This window comes from Phacochoerus africanus, chromosome 4 (genome assembly GCF_016906955.1).
Source record: "Phacochoerus africanus isolate WHEZ1 chromosome 4, ROS_Pafr_v1, whole genome shotgun sequence".
Taxonomy (NCBI): Eukaryota; Metazoa; Chordata; class Mammalia; order Artiodactyla; family Suidae; genus Phacochoerus; species Phacochoerus africanus.
The window spans coordinates 84,710,668-84,723,774 of record NC_062547.1 but is presented as its reverse complement, the minus strand read 5'-3'; the positions used below and the strand labels follow the sequence as shown (position 1 = coordinate 84,723,774).

Genomic DNA, 13,107 nt, shown 5'->3' with positions numbered 1-13,107 from the left:
AGCTCTAAAACCATAGCATCTCCCTGCAACTAAACTGCTAGAGGCCTAGAAGGCAGGAAATGTACCATAATGTTCTCTTTCCTTTTCTTACTTTTACATTGTGTGTATTCCTGGTCTAACCAAAAATCGTAAATGATAACATCTAGTTCTATAACTGAGGGGCAGCTTAGCTGCTCCTTCTCGGGAGTAGATCCAGCCAATTCTGATGAAACTGGAATCACACTTGAGCTCTGTCCACGTGTGGAACAAAGATGCTGCCCCTGAGCAAAGACCTGGGGCCTTAACGTAATTGAACACATGTTTAACAACAAGAGGGCTTTTCTTCCCCCAGACTTTTGTGACTGTCAAAGGCCAGGGAGGAAGATGGTCTCCAGGAAGGAAGGGATGGAAGGGGACTCAAGTCCCCATTTGGCTCAGGGCACCAGTGTGACCTCAGAGGCTGGAGCTGGAGCAGCCTGCAGAGATCTGAGTCAGTACCCTGGTTTCACAGAGGAGGAAACTGAGGGTTACCCGGTGGGTCAGGACAGGCATGCCCACTGTTCACGGCTGCTCCCTTACCTGGAAGGAGGCAGCCAAGAATCGGGGAGGAGTCCAGAGGAAGAGGACAGGCCATCCTAGAGCAAGCCCTGGTTCAGACAGCTCCCTCTCTGTCCTCTTGCTTCTTCCACCTCAGTATTTCCACTTCCAGCCAGTGATGGCTGCCTTTTATGGGGCCCTTGATTCAGCTCTAGAGGAGTGAATTCATGGTGCCTTTTTTTTTTTTTTTTTTTTAATTCCAAGAGGTCTCTTTTGCCTTTGGGCAAAAAGAAGATACATTTACCGTCTATAACACAGAAACAAAGCTTCCTTCTTGTGGAGAAGGGCTCCCCTCCAATGACAACATCTCACACTGGGGGAGTAGCTTTGCATTTAAAGAGCCTCTGGCAATTTACCCTCTGAGCTGCTGTTTTTCAGAAGTACTCGGCCTGTTAAATGTGAACAGTTTAAAAATGCACTGGCTGAATCCCAGTTTGTGTTTGAAAAAGACAAAATACGTGTGTGCAAGTGGGAGTTAGAGAAGAAAAAGGATTTAAAATAAAAATTAAAAAAAAAGTGCGTATTTCTCCCAGGAATCTTTAAAGCACCCTGAACTTAATCAAAACCACCGCTAAACACAGTGTTGAAACAAGACAGACTCTCCAGGTTCTGATGGGCCTGGCTTACCTGATTTAAGATGTCAACATCATGCTGGGCACCTAATAAGCTGTTTACCACTGTGATATGGTTGTTGCTAACAGCTAAATGAAGAGGAGACTCCTTAGGCTGCAGGGAAAAAAAAAAAGAAACGAAAATTTCACATTCAAAAGATCCTGGCTTTATCATTCAGATCAAAAGGCGACTCATTTTAGCAGACATTTCCTGACCACCTCCTGAACTGCCCAACATGGTGGCAGGCTCTTCGTAAGTCTTCAGCAGTCATTTCCAGGCCAGGCTGTACAACAAACCCATGCACCTGCAATCCACTTCCCCACTTCATGCATTTTAGAACTTGACCCTGAGCACCTACTATGGGCCAGGTTCTTTTCAGGATGTTAGGGATTTAGTGGTGAACACTGCCCATTCTCAGGAGTATTTCATATCATAGGGTAAGAAAATACTCCTATCTTTAAGTCACAGAATAAACACATAGCTACAAATTGTGATAAGCGATTTGGAGGAAAAGTGGAGAGTGGTTTAAGAGTATATATATACACACAGGGGTGGGCCTGGGGTCAACCCTTCTGGTGGTCAAATAAGGCTTTCCTCGAAATGCCATGCTCTTGGATTAGAAGAATTAATATTAATAAAATAGCTATGCTACTCAAAACAATCTACAGATTTCATGCAATCCCTATCAAGTTACCCATGTCATTTTTCACAGAATTAAAACAAACAATCCTAAAATTTATATGGAACCATAAAAGACCCAACATTGCCAAAGCAATCCTGAGGAAAAATAACAAAGGTAGAGGTACAGCCCTCCTAGACTTCAGACTATACTACAAAGCTATAGTAATTAGGAGTTCCCATCATGGCACAGCAGAACCAAATCCTACTAGGAACCATGAGGTTGTGGGTTCGATCCCTGGCCTCTCTCAGTGGGTTAAGGATCCGGCGTTGCCTGTGAGCTGTGAGTGTAGGTCGCAGACATGACTCAGATCCCACGTTGTTGTGGCTGTGGTGTAGGCCAGCAATGGTAGCTCTCATTGGACCCCTAGCCTGGGAACTTCCATATGCCGCAGGTGCAGCCCTAGAAAGCAAAAGCAAAAAAAAAAGAAAAGAAAAAGAAAGAAAGCTACAGTAATCAAAAAAGCATGATACTGGTACAAAAACAGATAAATGGATCACAGGAACAGAATAGAGAGCCCAGAAATAAGCCCATACACCTACAGTCAGTTAATCTTCAACAAAGGAGGTAAGAATATACCAAAGGAAAAAAGTCTCTTCAGCAAGTGGTATCAGTACAGACATGTGCAAATCAAAAGTTAGAACACACTCTCACATCATGCACAAAAATAAACTCTCACATCATGCACAAAAAATGACTTAAAGACTTAAATTTAAGACATAACATCATAAAACTCCTAGAAGACAACACAGACAAAACATCTCTGACAGTAAATCATACAAAAGTTTTTTAGGTCATTCTCCCAAGGCAATAGAAATAAAAAACAAAAATAAGTAAATGAAACCTTATCAAACTTATAAGCTTTTGCACAGCAAAGGAAATTATAAACAAAACAAAAAGACAACCTACAAAATGAGAGAAAATATTTGCAAATGATGCCTGATAAAGGCTGGATTTCCAAAATATACAAATAGCTCATACAACTCAGTAAAAACAACAAAAAACAAACCAATTGAAAAATGGGCAGAAAACCTAAAAAGACATTTCTCCAAAGATGACATCCAGATGGCCAATAGGCACATGAAAAGATGCTCGTTATTGTTAATTATTAGAGAAATGCAAATCAAAACTACAATGAGATACCACCTCACACCAGTCAGAACGGTCATCATCAAAAAGTTTAGAAATAGCAAATGCTGGAGGGGTATGGAGAAAAGGGAACCCTCCTACACTGTGGGTACACCAGTGTAATTTGGTGAGCTGCTATGGAAAATAGTATGGTGGTTTCTCAAAAAACTAAAAATAGACTTGCCATATAATCTTCCAATCCCACTCCTGGACATATACCCAGAAAATACAAAAACTATTTTGAAAAGATACATGCACCCCAATGTTCATAGTAGCACTATTTACAATTGCCAAGACATGAAAGCAACTTAAATGTCCATCGACATGCAAATGGAATATGCGGTACATATATACAATAGATTACTACTCTGCCATAAAAAAAGAATGAAATAATGCCATTTGCAGCAACATGAACAGACCTAGAGATTATATACCAAGTGAACTAAGACGAAGACCAATACCACATGATATCACTTATATGTGAAATCAAAAATATGACACAGATGGGATTTCCCCTGGTGGCACAGTGGGTTAAGGATATGGTGTTCCCACCGCAGTGGCTTAGGTCACTGCTGTGATGAGGGTTTGATCCCTGGTCCTGGAAATTCCATGTGCTGCAGATATGGCTGGAAAAAAAAATAACAGAAATAATCATATCTATACAAGAGAAACAGACTCACAGACATAGAGAACAGACTTGTGGGTGCCAAGAGGGAGGTGGGTGGGGAAAGGAAGGATTGAGTTTGGGATTAGCAGATGCATTATTATATACAGGATGGGTAAACAACAAAGTCCTACTGTATAGCACAAGGAACTATATTCAATATCTTGTGATTAACTGTAATGGAAAAGTATATATTTGTATAACTGAATCATTTTGCTGTACAACAGAAATTAACAAAACACTTAAAAAAAAAAAAAAGATTACAACTCACTAAGGCCTCGGATAGTGGTTAGCATTTTCAGCAATAAACTATTTTAAAATTTAACAAAAAAAAGCTTTCCTGAAGAATTAACATCTGAGCTCAAATATGAAAGCTAAGGAAGCATTAAATAGACTTAACTGCAGGACTTTTCAGAGCCTTCAAAGAGCTCAAGTGCAGTAAGAATAGCTACAAGGAAGGAATAGCATTCACGTTCAGCATTTCCTGAGTTGCTCTGACCTAGGACTCCTTCTTCCTACAGCATGTTTTGGGCCGAATGCCCCACTGGCCCAGGGGTAGTGCTCGTGCTCAGCCCTTCCTCCTGAGTCTAGCCACTGTGTATCCACAAAGCCCTTGCAGTCTGCTCCCCTTTCCTTCCCCTTTCAACGCACTCAGCCACCTCCACCGTGGGCTTCTTACAGGCTCAGTGCCCACCTCCGCAGAAATAAACACAGCACCTACTGCCTCACTCCTGCCAAGCTGCCACTGCCCCCAGTAGGCTCAAGAGAAATCACATCTCTGGAGGTCAAAAACGCAGCTCCTAGGGGTGGGGGAAAGGTGAGGAGAACACAGTTGCGGTGTCAATTGAGGGGAGGGGGATCTAGTTTGGGGGGCATGGGGAGCAGGGGTACAGGTGCAAAAGAGCAGGGGCAGAAGGTCCAGTGAGACCGAATGGAGAGCAGGAGTTGAGCCCAGAGGCAAAGTGAGTGGGAAGAAGGAACTCTGAGGCTGCAAGGGTGGTTGGTGATGACAGGGTTCCGGGCTGCTCTAAGGAACAGGTGATCTCCATCAGCGTCGATTATGCACATCCATCAGTATCAGTTAAGCACATCCGACATATTCAGTGAAGGGTACTCACTATACATGCATTTCCCCAACAGGTTTGTACTGTTTTCAACACCAGGGGAGTTTCATTCCTAACTACCTTAGGAGGTAGGTCTTCTATTCCCCACTTTATCTATCAGGCATGGAGGTTAAATGACTCCCATGAGGCACTGGAGGTAGAAGTGGTACAAATAGGAATTGGATCCAGACCTTCCTGATTCCAACAGCAGCACCAGGCTCCTTTCCAGGAAATAGGGGTGGATGGATGGAAGATGTTATGAGCTGGCAAGGGATTCGCCAGCACATAGAGGAGGAGGAGAGGAGGGGTAGGTGGGATGGCATGGTCTCAAGCTGTCTGAGGGTGAGCAGGGGAAATGGGAGACAGACAGGGCAGAAGGGTGGCAGGAGGGGAAGGCTTTCTATGCAGGTCTCTTCTGCTCAGGGAGAACCTTCTCTCTACAGACACTAGATATGAAAAAAGAGAATCTATCCTTCATCCCAGGGGCATTGGCAGTGCACTTCCTGCTGGACCACCGGCCTTGCTGGGGCCCAGTCCCTCCTAAGAAACAGGAAGCATCCTTGGATGGGCAGACAAGTTTAGAGCCCGTTGCCCAAAGGCCATTCTCCAAAAACGACCAGTCACGGTTTAAATCATATCCCTTTGCTCTGGTTGTTTTTTGTTTGTTTGGGTTTTTTTGGTTTTTTCTTTTTAGGGCACCACCTGCAGCATATGGAGTTTTCCAGGCTAGGGGTCAAATCAGAGCTGCAGCTGCCGGCTACACCACAGACCTCTCTCTGTTAATACAGCAAATAGCAATGGCCAAGCAAGATCAGAGGAAAGAATATTCTCACAGGAGAAATGAAAGTAGGGTGAAAAATAGAGGAATGTTGCCCCATGGAATTCCAGCACAGAAGGCCTTTGTTAATTCTACCAAAGCCAATTTAAACTTCGGGGAACCTCAGTCAGTATCCAGGACTGACTTTTCAAAAGAAAAAACAAGATGGGTCACTAAAAGGGAGAAAAAAATAATCATTCTCCTTCCTACGAACAGGAGCATCATCATTTTCTCAGATTGGTAAATTTAATATAAGAATGGCATTTCTAGATGCATGAGATCACTGAACTGCAGCGAATATACATCTTTAAAACACGAAGATTTCATTTTGTTCAAGAACTTCAATGACTCTCTAAAATTCATCCCTCGGATTTTATTTCTCATGATTAAAATTCAGTCTCCAAAAGCAGTCAGTCGGCCCTTGGAGAAAGAATTTCTCCTTTGTGATCACAACGTCTCCCCCACGGCCCCTCCCCCCAGTGTATCTGCAAGGAGCATCACCCAGCACAGCCTCCCAGAGCCAGGATCAAAGCCCGTGCTATGGGGTCAGAGACTCACTTCCACCTTCTGGTGCAGGTCAACGTTCTCACTGAGAAGAAAGCTGACAAGCGGTGCGTGGCCATTCCGAGTTGCTGTTTGCAAGGGGCTGATATTGAGCTGTAAGACACAGGTGGACAGAGAAGGCAGGGAGGGATTCCCGTTGGAATCTAGCAGACTTTCTAGTGACTCGTCACAAGGTCATCAGTTAAGACAATGAGGCAGTATGACTACTTAGAAAAGAAAATCCCACGTGTTTCTGAGTCTTTGGGTGACTCTTCGTTGTTTCTAGGTGTCTCCCATTTAAAAGTCAGAGTGAGGAGTTCCCGTCGTGGCTCAGGGGCCAACAAACTTGACTAGTATCCATGAGGGTGCTGGTTCAATCCCTGGCCTCAGGCAGTGAAGGATCCTGCATTGCCACAGCTGTGGTGTAGGTTGCAGATGCGGTTCAGATCTCACATTGCTGTAACTGTGGTGCAGGCTGGCAGCTGCAGCTCCAATTAGACCCCTAGCCTGGGAACTTGCATACGCCGTAGGTGTGGCAAAAGAAAAAAAAGAGTCAAAGTCTTAAACAACACATGCCTCTGGCAAATCTGAGTTAAAGCTCTTTCCCTTCTCCTGGAAGAAGGAAGTGAACGATAGCCAAGTCTTCTTTCTATAAATACTCAACCCTCCTCCCTGAGCCAATATAGCTGAACTTGGTATAGGCACCAAGAAATGCATCAACACTATCCAGCTCTGACAAGTTACCAGCAACTCTCTGCTCTGGCGTCCGTCTTACACAAATGCAGTTTCCCTCACAGCCTTTCCACTCACCTCCTCTAGCGCCTCCTTCACTCTGCTACCTGCTGCCTTCCTCCGCCCTCACCACCCCAGGCTCACCTGTCTTCACTTAGTGCCCCTACCAGATGGCAAAGCACTTAGGTCAGAACCGACTCTTCATTATTCTGCCGCCCTCCAAGGGCCTGGCAATAAGACAAGATCAATTAAGGCGTTCCTGTCGTGGCTCAGTGGTTAACAAACCCAACTAGTATCCATGAGGACATGAGTTCAATCCGTGGCCTCGCTCAGTGGGTTAAGGATCCAGCATTGCCGTAGGCTGTGGTGTAGGTCACAGACGTGGCTCAGATTTCGAGTTGCTGTGGTGTAGGTTACAGCTCTGATTTGACCCCTATTCTGGGAACCTCCATATGCCATGAGTGCAGCCCTAAAAAGACAAAAAAAAAAAAAAAAAGACAAGATCAACTAATAGTTACTGATTGATTATAGCCCCCCTCCCATCCATGGGTTCAGCATCTGCAAATTCAACCAACCATAGATCAAAAATGTTAAATTCTGGAAAGTTCCAAAAGGCAAAACTTGAATTTGCTCATGTGCTGGCAATTATTTAGCTAGCATTTATGTTGTTTTTTCTTCCTGCCCCTCCTAGCCAGGCTCGAAACCCTCTCCCACTCCAGTTAAGCCTGCTGCAACTTCTATACCTCTTAATTTAGCACTCAATTCCCCATACCTCTTCTAAATCTCTTGGCAAGTCTCTCTCCCCAACTTGGCCTTCAGCTCCTTGACCGAAGACTGCACGGGGTCCTACCCTGCTCACTGCCCTTTCCGGGAGGCTGTCTGGTCAGGACTCCAGATTACACCTCAGAACAAAGAGGAGGAACTGGCTGAGTAGAATTTCCACCCCCACCCATCAGGCTGCTGTACCCTGGTTTGAGGGGTGGCCTGTGCCTGGAGTTTCTCCTGTTAGGGAGAAGCAGAAAGAATGAGTGGCATTTGGGGTCAAGAAGGCCTGGTTTTGACTCTAGCTTCTGTTGCTAAGCTGGATAACATCATCTCTGAGTCTCAGTCACCTCATCTATAAAATGGGCAGAGCAGGAGTTCCCGTCATGGCTCAGTGGTTAACAAACACGACTAGGAACCATGAGGTTGTGGGTTCAATCCCTGGCCTTGCTCAGTGGGTTAAGGATCTGGCATTGCCATGAGCTGTGGTGTAGGTCGAAGACGCAGCTCTGAACTGGTGTGGCTGTGGTGTAGGCCGGCGGCTACAGCTCCAATTCGACCCCCAGCCTGGGAACCTCCATATGCTGTGGGAGCAGCCCTAGAAAAGGCAAAAAGACAAAAAAGAAAAAAAAAAAAAGGGCAGAGCAGTATGCACTAGCATCTGTTTTGTGGGGGGTCTGAGCACTTGCAGGTGAAGTCTGTGAGCCTCTCGAACCCTCAGGGCCGTCCAGCAGGAAGAAGGGAAGTGAGCTGGGGGGACGGACGCAGCCACTAAAGGGGCCCTCTGGCACCGACATCCCTTTGGAGAGCCTCATGCCCGAGGGGAGGGTGCAGGAAGGGATAGGTTCTCGAAACCAAACGCTTTGCCTCTAAGGAGAAACCCAATCTTTGTGATGGGGTTCCTCCCCTCACTGGAGGTTCTCCTCTGAGGTGAAACCTGCCACCGCATAACCGACCCAATGCGAGAATCTTCCAGCTGAGCTCACTCATCCCTCAGCGCCATGAAAGACAAGAGTACATTGTTCTGCGCCCCGTGCTTTGGATCGAATTTTTTATGAAGCGACAGATACGTGGTACAAATGCTCACAGGAATGATACACAGTCTGACCAACTGGTGTCTGGCTTCAGCTGATGCTAAATGCCTCTATGACCTTGAATAACTGGCCTCCCAAGGATGGGCCTCTATTATGGCCTCTCTGTAAAAATGACATAACCACCTACGTTATTAGTTTTCTACTACTGCCAATAACAAATTATCACACACTTAATACCTTAACCCATACCTTAACCCCTACCCTCATCTTACAGTTCTGGAGCTCAGAAGTCTGAAAGGAGACTCCCTGGGTGAAAATAAAGGCCTTGCAGGAGGATCATTTCTTTTTTTTTTTTTTTTTTTGTCTCTTTTGCTGTTTCTTTGGGCCGCTCCCACAGCATATGGAGGTTCCCAGGCTAGGGGTTGAATCGGAGCTGTAGCCACCGGCCTACGCCAGAGCCACAGCAACGCAGGATCCGAGCCGCGTCTGCAACCTACACCACAGCTCACGGCAACGCCGGATCGTTAACCCACTGAGCAAGGGCAGGGACCAAACCCGCAACCTCATGGTTCCTAGTCGGATTCGTTAACCACTGCGCCACGACGGGAACTCCCCAGGAGAATCATTTCTTTGGGTTTTTTTTTTTCCATCTGTAGAAATCACTCACACCTCCTGGCTTATGGCCCCCTTCCTCCAGCTTCAGAGCCAGAAGTGGGGTGCCGAGTCTTTCTCACTCGGCAGCCCTTTGACCTCCCTGCTTGCCTCCTTCTGCTTTAAAGACCCTTGTGATGACATCAGGCTCACCTGGATGATCCCGTTGTTAGGCCAGATGATGAGCCACCTTCATTCCACCTGCAACCTTAATGCCCCTTTGCCATGTAACCTCACATACAGGTGCCCAGGATCACAATGTGGACATCTTTGGGGGCCATTATTCTGCCTACCACACCATCCTGCCTCTTTCTCTCAAACCACAGCAATACTGGGAAAATAAATGAGCTCGTAAATGTGTACAATAATCATAACTATCATTGTATTCAGTCCGCAAAATATCATTGAGCACTTACCATGTGTCAGGCGCTGTGTTAGAAAAGGAGAGGCTATGACTACACTGACAAGATCTCTGATGCAATTTTCCAGTAGGGGTAGATCAGTAAATCAGGAGATTTAGAATAAATCCATTTATTAGAGCCTAGACATTATTAGAAGAATAACATCAGCTAGGCATTCCTGCCACAGATCAGTGGTTAACGAATCCAACTAGGATCCATGAAGACAGAGGTTCAATCCCTGGCCTCGCTCACTGGGTTAAGGATCTGGCGTTGCTGTGGCTGAGGCATAGGCCGGCAACTGTAGTTCCGATTTGACCCCTAGCCTGGGAACCTCCATATGCTGTGGGTGCAGCCCTAAAAAGACAAAAACAAATTTTTTTTTTAAAAAAGAACACTATCAGCGAGTGGTAATGAGAACACTACAATGAGAAATAAAATAACATGTCTAGATGGTTACTTTCCAATGAGTGATCAAGAACCGCTTCTTGGATACAGTGACATTTAAACTGAGATCAGAATGGTGGGAAATGCCTTCTACCCCCACCCTCACCCCCCACCCCACTGGGAATATCCGAAGCAGAAACAAGGGTTGTGAAGAGCCCAAAGCCAGGAACCTTATGGTAGGAAGAGCTGTAGGAGTCCATGGCATTTTACACATGAGATACTACAGGCAGAGTGTGCAGGGCCTAGAGACTTTTTTTTGGCCGTGCCTTCAGCATGCGGAAATTCCTGGGCCAGAAATCAAATCCGAGTCAAAGCTGTGACCTAATACCACAGCAGTGACAATGCTGGATCCTTAACCCGCTGAGCCACGTAAGAACTCCCCTGCAGACTTTTTAAGAGACAAATAACTGAAATCTTTAAAAAAACTGATTCTAAGATACAGGAAAAAAAACCATGAAGTCGAAGTGAATATTTAATTGACATACTCATACTTCATTGATTGTTAAATGCAGTATTCATAAAACACTCATTATATTTGTAAACGTAATACGTAGGTTAAGATTTTTCACCTCCCTCAAATTCTCAAGAATGCAGAGTTCTAATAAATCAGGGTCAATCATAAATTAGGGGAGTTTATCATACGCAAATAAAATGCACAAATAAAAATGCCTTTTAGGAGTTCCCATCTTGGCTCAGTAGAAATGAATCTGACTAGCATCCATAAGGATGCAGTTTTGATCCCTGGCCTTGCTCAGTGGGTTAAGGATCCAGCGTTGCCATGAGCTGTGGTGTAGGTTGCAGACACAGCCCGGATCCTGCGTTGCTGTGGTTGTGGTGTAGGCTGGCAGCTGTAGCTCCGATTCCACCCCTAGCCTGGGAACCTCAATATGCCACAGGTATAGCCCTAAAAAAAAACCTTTTAAAAATAGTTTACTGGAGTTGGAGTTCCCTGGTGGCTCAGCAGGCTAAGGATCCAGCACTGTCACTGCTGTGACTCAGGTTTGATGCCTGGTCTGGGAACTTCCACATGCCAAGCCAAAAAAATAAATATATATATTTACAGCAAAAGAAAAGACGTACTTCACCTGAAATGTGGGGGTATTTAAATATATTTGGCAAGATGTGAAGATAGGGCCTTTGGAAATATGAAATTCTTAAGGTCCACAAAAGTCCTCACTGCACCAGCTATGGCTAGGAAGGCCCGGAAACCAGCCTGCCGCCTAAACTCTGGGCAGCCTCTCACCTAGGAGGGGTGAATGGAGGAAGCCTCCACACGCAGCTAAATCCATAATTCCCCTCCAATTACATCCTCAGAAATGACTCAACCTTAGTTGTGGTGCCGGTGCACAGCAAGCTCCTGGAGACCAGACTAATCAATGTCAGGGGGGAAAGTATTTCCAAGATCAAAGACAAGAATTACCTACAGATGGGAAAGCAAAATGAGTCTAACACAACCCCGGTGTGGCCGTCCTGCTGGCTTCTTGCTTCAAACCCTCATTTCCCCAGGGTCTTTCCTGGGTCGGGTGGAGACAGGTGCAGACCTCAGTGGGGGCTGAGGCTTATGATCCAGGAAATGTGCTAATGAACTCAAGGGGGAAAAGTCAAGACAATGTAAAGGCTGCAAAACGGATTTAGGACAATTTCCAGGCTGCCTGGATGAGGCCAAAGCCATAGGATAAGGACAACGTGGAGCCTGCAGTCCTGGTGGGGGCGGGGGAGAATGAGAGCATGTGAAAGCCATTAAAAAGCAAAACCCTTCTGAGGGCCAAATAATGAAGTACAGACAGGAGGGACCCGACAGGAGGGAGCCCAGAAGTATCTTGCTAATGAGGGAGGCTTTCTCTTTCCAGGGACACTTTCCAGGGTGGCTGCAGACGGGTGGGCATGGCAGGAAGAAGGGTACCTGGGCAATGACAGAAAAACAGAACTGCTCTCATATTCCAAATATTTCCTGTGCCCCATGAATTCTTACCTTTGGGTTCATTTATTGCACAAATAACTTGCAACATCAGTGGGAATCCCTCTACTTTTCACTCTCACAATCTTGTTCATGTATAAATTTGATACAGTGAAAACTACAGGTATGGACATATATTGTTTTTTCAATTAGTGTTCTATCATAAGCATTTTTCTTTATCCAAAAGATTTAGTATTTACCTTTTTTTTTTTTTTTGGTCTTTTTGTCTTTTTAGGGCAGCACCTTCGGCATATGGAGGTTCCCAGGCTAGGGGTCTAATCGGAGCTATAGCTGCCAGCCTACGCCACAGCCATAGCAATGTAGGATCCGAGCTGCATCTGCGACCTACACCACAGCTCATAGCAACACCAGATCCTTAACCCACTGAGCAAGGCCAAGGATCGAACCCACAACCTCATGGTTCCTAGTCGGATCGTGTCCTCTGTGCCATGACGGGAACTCCCTAGTATTTATCATTAATGTTTCTTAATAGCTATATAATTGGAAAAGAAACAGGTATGCCTTAGACATTCCACTGTGGCTCCCTCAGTGGCAACGAACCTGACTAGTATCCATCAGGACGCAGGCTCAGTTTCTGGCCCCCCTGGGTTAAGGATCTGGCATTGCTGCGAGCCGCAGTGTAGGTCACAGATGCAGCGCAGATCTGGCATTGCTGTGGCTGTGGTGTAGGCTTGTGGCTACAGTTCCAATATGACCCCTAGCCTGGGAACTTCCATGCACTGTAGGTGTGGCCCTAAACAAAAAGAGAGAGAAGGAGTCCCCATCGTGGCGCAGTGGTTAACGAATCTGACTGGGAACCATGAGGTTGCGGGTATGATCCCTGGTCTTGCTCAGTGGGTGAAGGATCTGGCATTGCCGTGAGCTGTGGTGTGGGTCACAGATGTGGCTTGGATCCCGCGTTGCTGTGGCTCTGGCGTAGGCTGGTGGCTACAGCTCCGATTCGACCCTAGCCTGGGAACCTCCATATGCCATGGGAGCAGCCC

General features: G+C 45.8%; 1 protein-coding gene across 5 annotated transcripts in view; it reads right to left on the bottom strand.

Annotated features, from left to right (window-relative positions):
- ANKDD1B (ankyrin repeat and death domain containing 1B) overlaps positions 1-13,107 on the bottom strand; it is a 68,263-nt gene that overhangs the window by 17,758 nt on the left and 37,398 nt on the right. For 4 of the 5 annotated variants that reach the window (XM_047778121.1, XM_047778123.1, XM_047778120.1 and 1 more), the window contains 2 exons: positions 6,138-6,236; positions 1,204-1,302 (listed from right to left, as the gene is read on the bottom strand). In XM_047778121.1, coding sequence (XP_047634077.1) covers positions 1,204-1,302; positions 6,138-6,236 — 198 coding nt within the window. The remainder of the gene's footprint in view (positions 1-1,203; positions 1,303-6,137; positions 6,237-13,107) is intronic. The other variant, XM_047778122.1, reaches the window with a different exon arrangement.